General features: G+C 44.9%; 1 protein-coding gene across 7 annotated transcripts in view; it reads left to right on the top strand.

The window, feature by feature from the left end:
• PRKCQ (protein kinase C theta) overlaps window positions 1-18,016 on the top strand; it is a 153,512-nt gene extending 135,496 nt beyond the window's left edge. For 6 of the 7 annotated variants that reach the window (XM_009457906.5, XM_001148074.7, XM_063780414.1 and 3 more), the window contains 3 exons: window positions 3,078-3,266; window positions 14,220-14,348; window positions 16,801-18,016. In XM_009457906.5, the coding sequence (XP_009456181.1) occupies window positions 3,078-3,266; window positions 14,220-14,348; window positions 16,801-16,956 (474 nt within the window). In that variant the 3' untranslated portion in view covers window positions 16,957-18,016. The other variant, XM_024346181.3, reaches the window with a different exon arrangement.
• Window positions 18,017-18,332: the final 316 nt, after the last annotated feature.

Raw genomic sequence — 18,332 nt, 5'->3', positions numbered from 1 at the left:
GGAATGTCTGGAATTTTTTTTTTTTTTTTTTTTTTTGAGACAGAGTCTTGCTCTGTCACCTAGGCTGGAGTGCAGAGGCGCGATCTTGGCTCACTACAGCCTCCACCTCCCGGGTTCAAGCGATTCTCCTGCCTCAGCCTCCTGAGTAGCTGGGATTACAGGCATGCGCCACCACACCCAGCTAATTTCTGTGTTTTTAGTAGAGACAGGGTTTCGCCATGTTGGCCAGGCTGGTCTCAAACTCCTGACCTCCGGTGATCCACCCGCCTCAGCCTCCCAAAGTGCTGGGAGAATGGCTGGAATTGTGGTGTCATTTTCTTTTCAAGGCCATCAGTGCTGCAATTCTGCCATTCATTCCAAAGGCCCATTAGAGAAGGAAGAGAAAAATTCCATGTCATATGAGTAGGGCCAACAAAAAAATACCTTCTGCGTGCGTGCGTGCGTGTGTGTGTGTGTATTTATGTGTGTCTGTTCACAGATGCACCCAGCTAAGCCCAAATACATTACAAGGTAGAACAGATGTTCATCCCCAAGAGAGTCTGACTGTCTTGCTTTTAAGTTTAGTGCCTCAATCCTATTATTCCTTCTCCATTTTGTTTTGGCTAATAAAGCAACTTGCCCGCAACTCATCCTTGGAGCAGCAGTCATGAATTAACGAAGATTTTTTTTTCCCTCTTTTCCATTAAAAAAAATTTTATGTGCCACTACTATGTCCTAGGGTTTTGTTTTTAATTGTGGGAAAATACACGTAACATGAAATTTACCATCTGAACTATTTTTGTGTACAGTTCAGTAATGTTAAAAATAGTGCCAGGTGCGGTTAATCCCAGCACTTTGGAGGCCGAGGCGGGTGGATCACTTGAGGTCAGGAGATCAAGACCAGCCTGATCAACATGGTGAAACCCTGTCTCTACCAAAAATACAAAAATTATCTGGGCATGGTGGTGCGCACCTGTAATCCCAGCTACTCGGGAGGCTGAGGCAGGAGAATTACTTGAACCCAGGAGGCAGAGGTTGCAGTGAGCCGAGATTGTGCCACTGCACTCCAGCCTGGGTGACAGAGCGAGACTCCATTTCAAAAATAAATAGATAAATAAAATGAAGTGTATTGTATAGTTGTGCAATCAATCTCCTGAAGGTTTTCATCTTGAAAAACCAAAACTCTGTCCCCATTAAATACCAGCTCCCTATTCCCCCTCCCCACAGCTCCTGGCAGCCACTATTCCACTTCCTGTCTCTAGAATTTAACTATTAGGTTGGTGCAGAAGTAGTTACGGTTTTTGTCACTGAAAGTAAGGGCAAAAACTTCTGTTAATACTTAAGGTACCTTATGTAAGTGGAATCATTCAGTATTTGTCTTTCCCTGCCTGGCTTACTTCACTTAGCATAATGTTATCAAGGTTCACTCACGTAGCATGTGACAGGTTTCCCTTCACCTTGAAGGCTGAATAATATTCCATTGTGTGGATGTACCACATTTTCTTCAACGCCTTCCCTATCCCTCCTCCCTACCCTCTGCCCAGACCCTGGCGACTGCCACTCTCAGCTTCTATGAGTTCAACGTGTTTACGTTTCACATATAAATGAGATCTTGCAGTATTTGTTTTTCTGTGCCTGGCTTGCTTCACTCAACATCATGTTTTCCAGGTTCATCCATGTTGTTGCAAGTAGAGATTTTCTCCTTTTTCAGAGCTGATACTCCCCTGTGTATATATAGCACAGTTTCTGTATCCATTTATCCACTGATGGACACTTAGAGTCCATATCTTGGCTATTGTGAATGAAGCTGCAATGAGCAAGCAAGTGCAGCTGTCTCCTCTACATACTGGTTTTATTTCCGTTGGTAATTTACCCACCAGCACGTTTTCCTTATTTCTTTCATCCATGGATGGGTCCTACCATGTACCATCTCAGAGAAGCTTAGGCACAGTTTGTTGGGATGTCAGACGCTGAGCAGAATGGCACGTGTCCTCTACCTTCCAATGTCCTAAAAAGGAATTCATTGGAAGATCAACATACAAAGCCTTTTTTGCCAGAAGAGTGGGTTGGTGAAAGGATAGGAATCTTTCAAAATGTTAGGTAGGCTTCCAGACTTTAAATCCTCCTCCCTAACAGATAGACTCAGACCCCGCTATCGAGCTGTAGGTAGCTCTTAGAGAGCTTTCATTTCTAGATTTGAGTGCTTTGGAGTTTTTTTTGTTTTTGAGATGGAGTTTCTCTCTTGTTGCCCAAGCTGGAGTGCATTGGCATGATCTTGGCTCACTGCAATCACTGCCTCCCAGGTTCAAGCGATTCTCCTGCCTCAGCTTCTGGAGTAGCTAGGATTACAAGTGCCCACCACCACGCCTGGTTAATTTTTGTATTTTTAGTAGAGATGGGGTTTCACCATGTTGGCCAGGCTGGTCTCGAACTCCCGACCTCAGGTGATCCACTAGCCTCGGCCTCCCAAAGTGCTGGAATTACAGGAGTGAGCCACTGCACCCGGCCTAGATTTGAGCACTTTGCTATCCTAGGTTCTCTTTCCTGGCACAGGACACAATTTGATTCGGTGATTAGAGTTGTGCGCCCTGAACTGAACAGCCATAGATAGCAAGGCTTTAAGGAAGGGAATTGTCCAGATGACCTCTTTGGATGCCTGATTACTACAGAGTTTATGCAAAGACTCAGGACAGTACAAGTCAGCAAAGCATGTAGGCTTGGTTTCCAGGCTCACACCAGAGCCACTGAAGAACTTAGACACATACCAGCTTTCTTAGGTCCAATATCTGCCACCTAAGTTCCCATGTCACTGATGGGAAAATAAAAACTAATGGCATAGTTTCATTGTTTCTTTATAAGCAGAGGAAAAGTACAAATTGAAACTGAAAAGTGTTTACTCAGACTCAAACTCAAAAATTTCAGCATTGTTTAGACACTGCTATCCAGTCATTGGCTTTCCAAGAGATGGGTTTCAGGGTGATCTTTGTTGCACACCATCATCCTCGACCATTTACTGAGTGGCCTTGAGATGCTCAGGAAGAGTTGTCACTCCTCAGCCTCATTCCTGTTAATTTCCTGTCTGCCTTTTGGTTGTGCAGATCTTGCTGGGTCAGAAATACAACCACTCTGTGGACTGGTGGTCCTTCGGGGTTCTCCTTTATGAGATGCTGATTGGTCAGTCGCCTTTCCACGGGCAGGATGAGGAGGAGCTCTTCCACTCCATCCGCATGGACAATCCCTTTTACCCACGGTGGCTGGAGAAGGAAGCAAAGGACCTTCTGGTGAAGGTAAGAAGTGAAGCCAACAGCGTCTTCATAAGACGAGCATTAGGTCTTCTGGTCAGTTTTCTGTTCCTCTTAGTTTCCAACTTGCATGTGGCAAACAATGATTATTATTGAACTGGGTTTAAATGGGATGTGCACCGTCTGTGTTTTAATAGAGGCACCAATATTATGAGCATTAAATGTCAAAATGAGTGTAAGAGAAACCCTCATGTGCATCAGTTATAACATAAGGGCCCAGGAACCAGTTCCATGACCTTGAATACGCTCACCTGGAGATGTAGTTGGTTCATTAAACAAGCACAGTGTGTGGCTTAAAACTCAATCTTCTAGCTACTTGGGAGGTTGAGGCAGGAGGATTGAAGTTGGAAGTTTGAGGTCAGCCTGGGCAATGTATCGAGACCCCTGTCTCCAAAACAATAAAGGAAAAAAAAAAGAAAAGAAAGAAAATGGGCATTTAGGCTGGGCGCAGTAGCTCACACCTGTAATCCCAGCACTTTGGGAGGCCAAGGTGAGCGGATCACCTGAGGTCAGGAGTTTGAGACCAGCCTGACCAACATGGAGAAACACGGTCTCTACTGAAAATACAAAATTAGCCAGGCGTAGTGGCACACGCCTGTGATCCCAGCTACTCAGAAGGCTGAGGCAGGAGAAAATGGGCATTTATGTTATATAGAGGGTTTTTTAAAATTTTACTCAGTCTTTTGTTTCCCATAGTTTTTTATTAGAAATATTCAGTCCAGTTCATCTTCCCCTGCCTCTGGTTGAAATCTTGGACAGGATGTATGACTTTATGGCCTGCTCTTAGATAAAAGACAACCTATTGTCACTCTTATGTTATGAAACACTGTCTCAGTGGGGAAATTAAAACCATCCAGTCCGGGATATTATTCATCACATAATTTTTTTCTTTTTTGAGACAGAGTCTCACTCCCTCACCCAGGCTGCAGTGCAGTGGCATGATCTTGGCTCACTGCAGCCTCCACCTCCCAGGTTAAAGCAATTCTCCTGCCTCAGCCTCATGAGTAGCTGGGATCACAGGTGCACGACCACACTCAGCTAAATTTTTGTATTTTTAGTAGAGGCGGAGTTTCACCATGTTGGCCAAGCTGGTCTCGAACTCCTGACCTCAAGGGATCTGCCCGCCTCTGCCTCCCAAAGTGCTGGGACTACAGATGTGAGCCACCATGCCCAGCCTCATCAAGTTTTAATTTTAAAGCTGGGACTCCTGCTTCCTTTCCTCTGCTCAGAGCTCGTGATTGGCAGCTGCTCACTACTGGAGGAGACAGTGTTGTCATGCTCTTGCTGGCTGTGTTCTTGTTCTCTTCCATTCTAACTCCTGAGTTTCTGCTTCAGACCTTACCAGGTAGAAGCCGAGAGAGGAAGGAGGATGAGCAGGAAAAAAACAGTTCTTATTCGGCTGGCAGCCTCCTAGCCCTGAACTGGAGGATGGCTAAAGCTGAGACTTCAATGAGGCACTCTGCTAGGTTCTGCAGAAATACTTATCCTTGCAGATGTGTTTGGCTGAAACCCTTGAGATACAGGCATTCAATCCAGTCCCTGGCCTATATACTGTACCAACGCTGATTCTGCAAGACTCTCTCACTGTTGGTTTCCTGCCCAGCAGATTGTCTTGGGCAGTGTGCTAGTCTGTTCTCATGCTGCTGTAAGGACATACCTAATACTGGGTAATTTATAAAGGAAAGAGGTTTAACTGACTCACAGTTCTGCATGGCTGGGGAGGCCTCAGGAAACTTGCAATCATGGCAGAAGGCACCTCTTCACAGGGCAGCAGGAGAGAGAATGAGAGCCAAGCGGGAAGGGGGAAGCCCCTTATGAAGCATGGGGGGAAACCGCCCCCATGATTCAATCACCTCCCATCGAGTCCCTCCCGTGACACATGGGGATTATAGGATTATAATTCAAGATGAGATTCTGGGTGGGGACACAAAGCCAAACTATATCAGCCAGTACAGTTGACCTTTGAACAGCTCAGCAGTTAGAGGAGCCAACCTCCTATGCAATGACAAATCTGCATATAGCTTTTGAGTCCCCCAAAACAACCACCAATAACCTACTGTTGACCAGAAGCCTTACCAATAACACAAAGTCAATTAACACATGTGTTATATATTATATGTATGATATACTGTATTCTTACAATCTAAGAAGCTACAGAAAAGAAAATTCTATTAAGAAAATTATAGGAAAAATGTGTTTACTGTTCATTAAGTGGAAGTAGATCATCATAAAGATTTTCATCCTCGACTTCACGTTGAGAGGACTGAGGAAGAGGGGGAGTTGGTCTTGCTGTCTTAGGAGTGGCAGAGGCAAAAGAGGTGGAGGAGGTGGAAGGGAGGCAGGAGAGGCAGGCACACTTGATGTAAATTTGATTGAAAAAATCTACATATTAGTGGACTGGTGCAGTTCAAATCCAGGTTCATCAGGATTCATCCAGGGTCAGTTGTACTTAAAATACCTACAGACCAGCTCTCCTCAACCTGCCCTACCCACTGTCCACCAGAAATATTGTTGACTTCTTCACTCTAACAAACTCTGAGAGTACAGGCTATTACCATCTTAGCAGCAATCTCCAGAATTCACCATCAAAACGGAATTCAGCGCCCTATCCGTGGTAGCCCAGGATCCATCGAGAATACAGGCACAGTATTACCAGTGGAAACTGGGCTCTGAGAATCACAAGGTGTGAGCCAGGAGCTCCCAAGGCAAACCCATGTGGAGACAGAGGAACACCTGAGAGCCATCAAGAAAGATCTGGACTCTAGACAGACTCAGAGTTGGCCTTTTTTGAGGATGCGAAATATTCTCCACAGTGTATGGGCGTGGCAAGTTGTAGAATGAAATGAATCATGTCAATACAACATGCGAAATACATAGAAGAATAATAAGGACCTACATATACTGAGCTGTCCCAGCAAATATTTGGGTCAAAGAGACCCATCACTGTAATCAAGAGCCTAGCGCATCTAGGCTGGGTGTGGTGGCTCATGCCTGGAACCCTCGCCCTTTGAAAGGCTAAGGCGGGAGGATTGCTTGAGCAGCCCGAAATTCAAGACCAGCCTGGGCAACATAGCAACACCCCATCTCTACAAAAAATCTAAAAATTAGCCAGGTAGGGTGGCTGGCGCCTATGGTCTCAGCTACTCAGGAGGCTGAGATGGGAGGATCACTTGAGCCCACAAGGTGGAGTTTACAATGAGCCATGATCACACCACTGCACTCCAGCCTAGGTGACAGAGCAAGACCCTGCCCCCCCCCGCAAAAAAAAAAGAGTCTAGCACATCTAAAGGAAGTGGACCAAGAATGCAGGTGTTTTGGAAGAAACATTGTTTTGATTTCTGGCATTTCATATGTCAGCTGGTTAAAAAATAATCATCATTTAGAGAAATAATTTTTAGCCTTGTTCGTGCTATATTGAAAATGGGAATAGGATAAGATCCTTCAACATTGGAAGCTATCCATGGGTTCTAAATTAAAAACTAGAAAAATATTAGCAGGCTCATCTTTTTTCACTAATCTACTTTTTTGCTTTTGAAGAAGTACTTAGAATTAAATGTAAAGGGAATACACTTCCACCTCTCTAATAAAAGTGACAACTTGTCTTGGGCATTAGAAACTTGGAGGCAACTCCAGGGCTCTCCCTGGAAAATCAAGATCTTGAATCTGAGAAGTGCTGACAAAGCCCTCACAGGATCCCCAGCCCAAGGGTAAAGGAACAAGATGTTTAAAAATTTGAGCCACTTCCATTCAGCTTTCACTTTCTGACTATGATCCAAATAAGCAATAGCTTAGAAAACTCCCTCAACAATCAATTAAAGGCACTTTTAATGACCAAACACAGATAAAATGAAAACTAATCTCAAAATTAACCAATTTTTTTTAAAAGGCCGACAACAGTAAAAATAAGTTGGTGGGAGCCGGGCACAGTGGCTCACGCCTGTAATCCCAGCACTTTGGGAGGCCGAGATGGGCGGGTCATGAGGTCAGGAGATCCAGACCATCCTGGCTTACACGGTGAAACCCCATCTCTACTAAAAATACAAAAAAATTAGCCAGGTGTTGTGGTGGGCGCCTGTGGTCCCAGCTACTTGGGAGGCTGAGGCAGGAAAATGGTGTGAACCCAGGAGGCGGAGCTTGTAGTGAGCCGAGATCGCACCACTGCACTCCAGCCTGGGCGACAGAGCAAGACTCCATCTCAAAAAAATAAAAAATAAAAAAAAAAATAAGTTAGTGGGATCTGGATATAAAGTTTTTTATTTTATATAAAAGCAGGTTCAAACACTATTACAATTGCTACATTTGTAGCAATAAATGTAGCAATCGTAATAATGAACTCAGTGTGGAATGTGTCAGCTTGGGCTCCATAACAAGATATCACAGACTGAGTGGGTTAAACAACAGACATTTCTTTCTCACAGTTTTAGAGGCAGAAAGTCCAAGATTAAGGTCCAGCAGCGTCAGTTCCTGATGAGGACTCTCTTCCTGGCTGGTAGACAGCTGCCTTCTTGTTGTGTCCTTACAGCAGAGAGAGAGAGAGAGATAAACTCTGGTCTCTCTTTCATGTGAGACTTCTAGCCCTATTGGATCAAGACCTTACCCCATGACCTCATTTAACCCGAATTATCTCCATACAGCCCTTACCTACAGTTACATTGTGGGTTAGGGCATCAACATGTGTATTTTGAGAGGACGCCATTCAGTCCAAAGCATGAGGCTGCACTGCAAAGCCTGGGCCAGCAAAACCCACCGGAAAAAAGTGAGCACAAGGCTTAGTCTGTACAACCTGAGGCATGAGAGCACCTCCAGACTCAGGGGCTGTCTCCAAGTGAGTCCCAAGGTGGAGGCTCTGGAGGGAGAGTCACAATCCCCCAACACCCCTCATGGCCCATAAATGCCAGCTTCCCCCTGTGCTTCACAAACCCAGCCTACCTTGAGGATATGCAATACTTCAGGCCAGGACGGAGAGTGAAGGAGGGACAGAGGTAACCAGAAGTAATTCCGTGGAAAGAAGTTGGAAGTGATGATTTCCAAGGAGAGAAAGACTGGATGGGAAGAAAGGGTTCCTTCCAGTTGGAGGAGAAAAGGTGAAAAGCCGTGTGCTGGAATCCTACTCAGCAATGAAAAGGAACAAACTATTGATCTATAAAACAACCCAAGGCATTATGCTGAGTGCAAAAAGCCAATCTCAAAAGATCACATACTCTCTGAGTCCATTGATATAACTTCATTAAAGTGGCAACACCATAGAAATGGAAGTCAGATTAGTGGTTGCCTGGGGTTGGGGTGCTGGGGACAGGAGGGTGGGCGTGACTCTCAGGATGCAGCACAGGTAGATCTTTGCAGTTATGGAACAGTTTGTATCTTGCTTGGCGTGGAGGTTGCCCATATCTGCACATGTGATAAAATGGCGTAAGTAGTATATACACACATGGTACCAGGCCAGCTCCTAATCTTACGCTATCATTACGTGAGATGGAACCGTTGGGAGAAATAGGGTGAAGAGCACCCAGGACATCTCTGTACTGTCTTATCAACATCCTGTGAATCTATAATTATTTAAAAACAAAACTAAATCTAAGGCTAAATGCCTTGCAAACACCAAAATAAAAAGTCAATTGCAGAGTTTCAGTGGCAAGAGAAAGAGTTGCCACAAGAGAAGAAAATAAATTTGGTTGAATAGAGCAGAAACTAGGATAATAAAGTTTAAAGAAGAAAACAAGAGGACTGGTGGGTGAAAGAGGTTCTTTTCTATTTTAAGACAGAGTGTCGCTCTGTCACCCAGGCTGGAGTGCAGTGGTGCAGTCTCAGCTCACTGCAGCCTATGCTTCCCAGGCTCAAGCAATTCTCCAGCCTCAGCCTTCCATGAAGCTGGGACTACAGGTGCATGCCACCAACGCCCAGCTGATTTTTGTATTTTTTGTAGAGACGGGTTTTGCCATGTTCCCCAGGCAGGTCTCAAATTCTGGAGCTCAAAGCAATCTGCCCGCCTCAGCCTCCCAATGTGCTGGGATTACAGGCATGAGCCACCATTCTCAGTAAAAAGAAGTTCTAAATGAAGCTTGCCCAACCCACGCCCTGCATACAGCCCAAGATGGCTTTGAATGCAGCCCAACACAAATTCCTAAACTTTACGACATTATGACATTTTTTGTGATTTTTGTTTTAGTTCATCAGCTATTGTTAGTGTTAGTGTATTTTAGGTGTGGCCCAAGACAATCCTTCTTCCAATGCGGCCCAAGGAAGCCAAAAGATTGGACACTGCTGTTCAAAGTTGACATAGAAGAGTTTGGACTTGTTATTTCCCATGTGAGTTAGTAAAACTTCCATGAACTTTCTCTTACACATATTCTTGCAGTTGGGCTGATAAAATTAATTTCCATTATGCAATCTGCTGCCCATAAACTGGCTTGCAGCTTTATCTCTATTCTTCCTTTGCTTTGATCCAACAGCCCCCACATTCTTGAGCCCCATTTGTTGAAAAAATAAAAGGTAATGCCATTTCTCAGAAATGTCCTCTAGGGAATTTGACAAAATGTTATGAAACCGAGAAGTCATAGGTCCTCTGGAAAAGCTGAGGATAGCAGCATTTCCTGGCATCTGTGACAGCAGCAGTGCCAGACCCGTTGCCATTGGCCCTCCTAGGGCATGGATGCATGTCATGCACTGAACAATTGCCCACTGGGAGAGGCTGTGCTCTGGCAAGAATCCCGGTGGGGACACTGCTGTCCAGTTGATGATTGCCAAAGAAACACCCTTTACTCCCCGTCTCTACTAAAAGTACAAAAAATTAGCCAGGTGTGGTGGCGGGCGCCTGTAGTCCCAGCTACTCGGGAGGCTGAGGCAAGAGAATGGCATGAACCCGGGAGGCGGAGCTTGCAGTGAGCCGAGATCGCGCCACTGCACTCCAGCCTGGGTGACAGAGCAAGACTCCATCTCAAAAAAAAAGAAAAAAAACACTCTTTACTTCCTCATTTATCCATCCAGGATGTCCTGTCTATTTGTTTGAAAATGATGGGAAACTAATGATATAGAACATAAATATCTCTTCCTTTCATAGAAAGACATATCTGAGGAGGGACTGAAGAGGGAAGGCAGGTTCCAGGTACAATCTGTCAGCACTACTGCTGGCTGTCCTCTGCAGCCTGCAGCTGCTTTCTTGCACAGACTGTCCAATAAACTTAAACAAACTTCAACTACATCCTGGCTATTTTTTCCCATCAATGTAAACCTCCATCCTGACAGCTTTTACAGACAAAATCAAGTCTTCAGGTATTTTATTTCCTCAGTGCAGCTTTCCAGGGGCAGAGCTTCCAGCCTGGCCCCCCTCCCATGAGGTCACCTGTCATCCTCAGGACCTCAGTGGGTTGAGTGGCTGCAAGGCAGAACATATACTAATTTACCGTTCTGTGCAAAACTGGAAAGAATATTGAAGCTCAGAGCTGGAGACCATATGCTCTTCTCATTACACATTTTAGTTTTTAAAATATATTTTTAAATTTTTGCAGGTACACATCCAAGCTAAGAAGGCCCATTGACGTGATCCTCTTGGTACAAATGCCACATGTTCACTGGAAGAAATAGAATAGAAAACCTAGCCTGCAGCACACACAGCCCAGGGCAGTTACTTCCAGCCTACTTTGCTGAAGCATCTCATTAGAAAACATGAGCGAGGTTTTGGCCCCTTCCTGAGACGCTTACGCCATCTATCTAATCTCGTTTCATCCAAATGTCCTTAAGAAGCAGAGACCAGTCATTTATCATTTAGTATCATTGTTTCAGGAGAAGGGATATAGGGCAAGTCACTTATTCCTTTTGCTTCCTTTTTTTTTTTTTAAGGAGTCTTGCTCTGTTGCCCAGGCTGGAGTGCAGTGGTGGTGCGATCTCGGCTCACTGCAACCTCCACCTCCCAGGTTCAAATGATTCTCCTGCCTCAGCCTCCCGCATAGCTGGGGTTACAGGCATCCACCACCACACCCGGCTAATTTTTGTATTTTTAGTAGAGATGGGGTTTCACTATGTTGGCCAGGCTGGTCTCGAACACCTGACCTCAGGTGATCTGCCCACCTCATCCTCCCAAAGTGCTGGGATTACAGGCATGAGCCACCGTGCCCAGCCCCTCTTTGCTTCTAAAACATCAATCAGCTTCTCCATGTGATGACTCCTGCTGTTTTATGGTTTGTATAAATGTATGGGGTGCAGGTGTCATTTCGTTACCTATGTGGATTGCACAGTGGTGATGAAGGGCTTTTAGTACGCACTCCATTTTCTGAGTCTACAGAAAAATATATCTTACTGTGAACTTGGTGCTTCTTTTCTATGCTGAAAACAGGCAACCGAGATAAAATGAGGATAGAAGATGCGTGATCTGCAGATAAACAAAGTGGAAAGACAGCTTATTCACTTACTCCGCAGGCATCTACTGAGCATCTATGTTGTGCATGGCACTATGCTAGCTTCTGTAAGGAATAGATACGTCAATGGTGCCTGGCCTCCAGAGCTTACAGTGTGGTAGGAAAGAAGACAACCTTGGAAAAAAGATACAATGTGCTAATTCTCCAGTAGAGCGAAGATGTTGTGTGGTACACAGATGAGAGATTATCCATCAGGATGAGGGGGAAGGAGGCCGCTTGTCATCAAAGTGCTAGATCCTCTGAAGCTCGGCTTCCTCAGCTGACAACTGGGATGATGAATTTGTTTCTCTTAGAATTTGTTTGAAAATCACTGAGGCATCTAGCACAGTGCCTGCCTCTCAAAGAACATTGGTTGGAGTGGATGATGTATCAATCGTAAGAATCATGAGTGATGTGAATGATGCATGATAGGGTGATCAATCCTGAATATGACTTGAACAGAAGAGAGAGAGCTCCCTGTCAGTGGAGGTAATCAAAGAAAGTTTCACAAGGAAAAGGGGATGAAAGCTGAGCCCTGAAAGATAAGGCAGAATTTAAAGATGAGGGGAGGGAAGCAGGAGTCGACTAGGGGAGGGTATCTCATGGCAAGATGGAAATGTCATTAGTGAGGGACAGAGACAGGAAGGCAGGTGATGTTTTCGGTGAGCAGAAATGTCTGGACTGGAGAGGGTCCTAATGGGAATGGAAGGTCCTGTGAGTCAGCGTCAGACTCCAGAGAGCCTCGAATGCCAGCCGAGGGCCCGAGGATGTCAGAACTCACCAAGCCCTAGAGATCACCTTGTCTAGCCCTTCCTTTACACACGAGGAAACTGAGACTCAGAAAACTTAGCCGAGGCGATGTGGGTAGTCAGTCTCTCGGATAGCTGTTGTGTTATTTCCACCGTGCAGTGGCTTTCTAATTGGGTACTTTGGAACCCAAGTTTCCCTAGAGAGTCCTCAGCGGTCCCCATATGGTAAGGGGGAGAGAGGAAGTTGAGACTGCCAAGAATTTGCCAATCAGATACACCGGGTGATTGCACAAACATTTCACCCGGAACTTTAAAAGATTCTCCTACTTTTTTAAAAAAAGCGAAAAAACTCCACTTTACAATAGCATGTTGTTTGGTCTTTATATTTTTTTGGTAGAATGGAGGCTTTGAAGATTTTCAAGTACTCAGATAACATAAGTGAAGCACTATTTCAGAACATGCAGGCTGGCTATGTTTATGAGCAGTAAAAACAAGAGACTCTCAATTTAGGTGTGAATGGAGGTCAAGTCCCTGGGAAAGCCTCCTGGAAAATCACGCATTCCACTATGTTTTCTATTTTAAAGAACCTTAGGATCCTTAAAATGCCCTATAACTCATGGTTACTTCATAAATAAACATCTAGCTGATGTAAGAATAACCGGTAACTACTCCAGACACCCAGGGGACCTGTTACTTTTCTAAGTTAATGTTTAGACTCTCCTGTTTCTTAATGCCCTTGACAGGTTTTATTTAAGTTTGAAAAATATCCAAGTTTCTTTCCTGTCTTGCCAGTGTTCATTTTAACTTCTTAGGCAGAAAGAACAGGAGAAGGAACAGTGCAGAGAGGAATGTACATATGTGCCAGCTCAGAAATTATTAGATGGACCTTGAATTAAATATTGCTCCTCCAGCAGGTTTGCAGGAGCTGAGGGTAATTCTCTTCACTCAGATGCCTTGTAGAGTCCAAAGCTGGCTGACTGGGACTAGTTTCTATTATACCTGAGTCCCCACAATGCTGGAATCATTCTAAGAATGCAGCTTTGTAAGAAATCAGACTCGATTGATGGATAATTGATCAAATGATATGACAAATTATCAGTGACTCTATGCTATTGGGTGTAAGAGACCAGGAGTTATACTGCACAGATGCGTGTGTGTGTGTGCGTGTGTTCATGTACGTGTGTGTATGCGTGTGTATGCCTGTCCGTGTGCGTGTGCTCACATTTGTGTTTTAGTGGGTGTGCAGGTGTATGTGTTCATGTCTGTGTGTATGCATTTATATACACCTGTCTGTGTGCATGTGTATGCATGTGTTCATGTGTATGTATGTCTGCACGTGCTCACATTTATGTGCATGTGTGCCAGTGTGTGTTTATGTCCATGTGTGTATACCGTCACATGTGCCTGTCTGTGTGCATGTGTGTGCCTGTCTATGTGTGTGTTGCTGTCTCATAAATCGTCACATCAGCCCTGTTAGGAGGGCACTTGGCTCACTTTACAGGTGAGAAAACTGACTCAGGTCTGTCAGTTGCCTGAGGTCCAATTAATAACACAGGGCAAAGCCGGTTTCAAATCAGGTCTATGCACCTCAGAAGATAACGCGTCAGACTCCAGCAAATTTAGAAAGGCTTCTTCAAGGGAGAGTGCCAGGACAGGTTGACTTTAGTCAGTCCTGATGAAGGTGAGTAGAAAAATGAGGTTAGAAAAGAAGGGGCTGGTGCACCAGGAAGCACCACGCCCTCCTGATGCAAAAGGGTCATCCCTGGAGACCTCAGGGCTCCTGCTCTGCTCCCTTTCAGCTCTTCGTGCGAGAACCTGAGAAGAGGCTGGGCGTGAGGGGAGACATCCGCCAGCACCCTTTGTTTCGGGAGATCAACTGGGAGGAACTTGAACGGAAGGAGATTGACCCACCGTTCCGGCCGAAAGTGGTAAGGACTCGCTCATGGGCCGCTTGGTGTCAGCCACTCTCCCTCCGCTCAGGGCCGTCTGCCTGTCCAAGTCACCGCAGCTGCTCACCCCTGCCGGAGCCCCAACTCCCCACCGGCCCCACTCTCCAGGAGGAATGCACTTCTCTAACACATGTTACTGGGCTGATGGGGCAGGGAGGGGAGGTCACTCTTGTTTGCAAAATTTAATCTCTGTTGTCAAGATGCGCCTGCATGAAGAATGGATTGCTGTGTGTCCACGCCTTAGGTTGAATATGAATTTGTGAGGGTGACTATTAAACAAGATGGGGGTTGTGCACATGACACATACGTACTTAATGGTCCAGTCTGGGTAACCCAAACTTGGACATAAACCCTGCATCCTACGTCAGGAATTTTGGAGCTGTTTTTTCCATGATGTTTATTAAAGTATCTGTAAAGTGCTCATGTAACTACATTTCCTAACGGTAATTGTTAGGTGTTCTTTGATTTAAGGGAGAAACTAACTAAATCAGTGCTTTAAAAAAGATAGGTGTGTACATTTCCATTTATGTCCTCACTGGCAAAAGTCATTAAGCTACATCAGCAGAGGCAGAATGACCTGGCTCACCTGCGACATGGGCCACCATAAAGTGAAGTCAAAAATAAAGCAAGGTTGGGCTGGACATGGTGGCTCATGCCTGTAATCCCAGCACTTTGGAAGGCCGAGGCGGGTGGATCACCTGAGGTCAGGAGTTCAAGATCAGCCTGGCCAACATGGTGAAACCTTGTCTCTACTAAAAATACAAAAATTAGCTGGGCATGGTTGTGGGCGCCTATAATCCCAGCTACTCGGGAGGCTGAGGTGGGAGGATTGCCTGAGCCCAGAAGTTTGAGACTAGCCTAGGCAACATAGTGAAACCCCATCTCTACAGAAAATACAAAATTAAGTGGGCTTGGTGGTGCATGCCTGTAGTTCAAACTCCTCAGTAGGCCAAGACAGGAGGATTACTTGAGCCCAAGAGGATGCAGTGAGCTGGGATCACACCACTGCACTCCAGCCTGGTGACAGAGTGAGACACTGTCTCCAAAAATAAAACTTTTTAGAAAAACAACAAAAAAAAGTCATTAAGTAAATTTTAAGTTATGTATATCACAATTTCTAAAAATAATAATTTTTAAAAGAGTAGAGCAAAGTGGTGGGTTTGCCAGCCTTAACCATTCCCTGTGATTGCCTGGGTAGACATGGGCCATATCCGCACTGAAGGGGGCCAGGCTCATGGACTTCCCAACAGATTCCACCCCAGAGAACGCACAGGCTATTAGTCATGATAGCAAATGGCCAGAAGAAGCAGGTGCATCTCATTCCCAGGGCAAGAATAGTTGTTCTCAACATCTGTCCCAAGCTCCAGTGATGTTCCAAGGACCCAACAGGCCAGGCTCAAGCACTCTGATTACTTGTGACAGAACCACATCTAATACATGGGTTAGTCATTTGTGATAAAATAAAAATTTTACCTTGTTTTTAGCTATCAGAACTATTAAACCATGTCTCACCTTCCACTGCAGATTAAAATTGACTTAATATTTTGCACATAAAAATCAAAACTTTGATCTAAGCTTACCCTAAAGGACATTCCCAGTTCTGCCAGTAGGAAACTTTCCCTGACCTGTGGTCTGAGCTGCCATTGACCTCACAGCCCCAGGGCCCCTTGGAGGGTGGGAGGGGCCTGGCTCTTCATTTCGCTTCTCTGTGCTCATAGGACTTTCTGTTGATAATGGTTGTTCTCAATCTTGGGACACTGAACTGAACACCATACTGAACAGCATGTATGAAATAGATGTTTGCTTTCCCTTTGTCTGTTGTTTGGTTTGGTTTTGGTTTTTTTGCCATGAAAACCAATGGACCAAGTGGTCTGAAAGGAGTCTGTCCCAGTCTGTGTTGTCTAAAAAAGCCCAAGATATTTACTAATAAAATTAACAAGGGCAGGGGACTGACAACAGCCAAGAATGTTGATAAAAGAACAGAAATATGTAATTGTGAAATTCCTTCTCTCTTCCCATCCCTCCGTTCACACCCCCTCACTCCCTCTCCCCACCACCCTCCCTTATCCCCACCTTGTGTTCCATGAAAACTAAAGAGGCAGAGGTCAAATTCAGGTGGATCAGTTTTTCAAAGGTTGCCAACCCTGCTTCATGTAAACCATTAGAAACATTAGATCCCATTTGAATGTCTACAGTGGTAGTCTTTCTGTGAATTTATGAATTTATATTATTATTAAGCTGAGGACACAGGATCACAGCCATGTTCAATGAGAGCTGTGCATGGTCATCTATAGGCATTGCCTCCATTTAGTGTCTCTGCAAACACCAACTTTGCCATACACAGATCACGGCCTAGATAACAAAAGTGAAGATCATGAACTTAACGGCTGATTTTTCTTCTCTCTCTTTCTTCCCTTAAACTCTGACTAAGAAATCACCATTTGACTGCAGCAATTTCGACAAAGAATTCTTAAACGAGAAGCCCCGGCTGTCATTTGCCGACAGAGCACTGATCAACAGCATGGACCAGAATATGTTCAGGAACTTTTCCTTCATGAACCCCGGGATGGAGCGGCTGATATCCTGAATCTTGCCCCTCCAGAGACAGGAAAGAATTTGCCTTCTCCCTGGGAACTGGTTCAAGAGACACTGCTTGGGCTCCTTTTTCAACTTGGAAAAAGAAAGAAACACTCAACAATAAAGACTGAGACCAGTTCGCCCCCATGTGACTTTTATCTGTAGCAGAAACCAAGTCTACTTCACTAATGACGATGCCGTGTGTCTCGTCTCCTGACATGTCTCACAGACGCTCCTGAAGTTAGGTCATTACTAACCATAGTTATTTACTTGAAAGATGGGTCTCCGCACTTGGAAAGGTTTCAAGACTTGATACTGCAATAAATTATGGCTCTTCACCTGGGCGCCAACTGCTGATCAATGAAATGCTTATTGAATCAGGGGCAAACGGAGTACAGACGTCTCAAGACTGAAACGGCCCCATTGCCCGGTCTAGTAGCGGATCTCACTCAGCCGCAGACAAGTAATCACTAACCCGTTTTATTCTATTCCTATCTGTGGATGTGTAAATGGCTGGGGGGCCAGCCCTGGATAGGTTTTTATGGGAATTCTTTACAATAAACATAGCTTGTAACTTGAGATCTACAAATCCATTCATCCTGATTGGGCATGAAATCCATGGTCAAGAGGACAAGTGGAAAGTGAGAGGGAAGGTTTGTTAGACACCTTCGCTTGTTATCTTGTCAAGATAGAAAAGATAGTATCATTTCACCCTTGCCAGTAAAACCTTTCCATCCACTCATTCTCAGCAGACTCCAGTATTGGCACAGTCATTCACTGCCATCCTCACATTATAACAAGAAAAGAAATAAAGTGCATAAGTCTCCTGGGAAAAGAACCTCAACTCCTTCTCGTGCCATGACTGGTGATTTCATGACTCATAAGCCCCTCCGTAGGCATCATTCAAGATCAATGGCCCATGCATGCTGTTTGCAGCAGTCAATTGAGTTGAATTAGAATTCCAACCATATATTTTAAAGGTATTTGTGCTGTGTGTATATTTTGATAAAATGTTGTGACTTAATGGCAAACAGGTGGATGTGTAAAAATGGAATAAAAAAAAAAGAGTCCTCTTAATCGTTTACTTCCCCACTTGCCCCCCACAAGAACTTGCTTCTGCTATGTCAGTCCTCAAAATGTAGCTAGCATTGAGATGATGTTTTACAGTTGGGGGATTGGCTGGGCACGATGGCTCACGCCTGTAATCCCAGCACTTTGGGAGGCCAATGTGGGCGGATCACCTAAGGTCAGGAGTTCGAGACCAGCCTGGCCAATATGGTGAAACCCTGTCTCTACTAAAAATACAAAAATTAGCCAGGCGTGGTGGCGGGGGCCTATAATCCCAGCTACCTGGGAGGCTGAGGCAGGAGTAGAGTAAGACAAAGG

Source organism: Pan troglodytes, chromosome 8 (assembly GCF_028858775.2).
Source record: "Pan troglodytes isolate AG18354 chromosome 8, NHGRI_mPanTro3-v2.0_pri, whole genome shotgun sequence".
Lineage (NCBI taxonomy): Eukaryota > Metazoa > Chordata > Mammalia > Primates > Hominidae > Pan > Pan troglodytes.
Note: the sequence above shows the minus strand (reverse complement) of the source record. Positions and strands in the feature narration are given on the sequence as shown.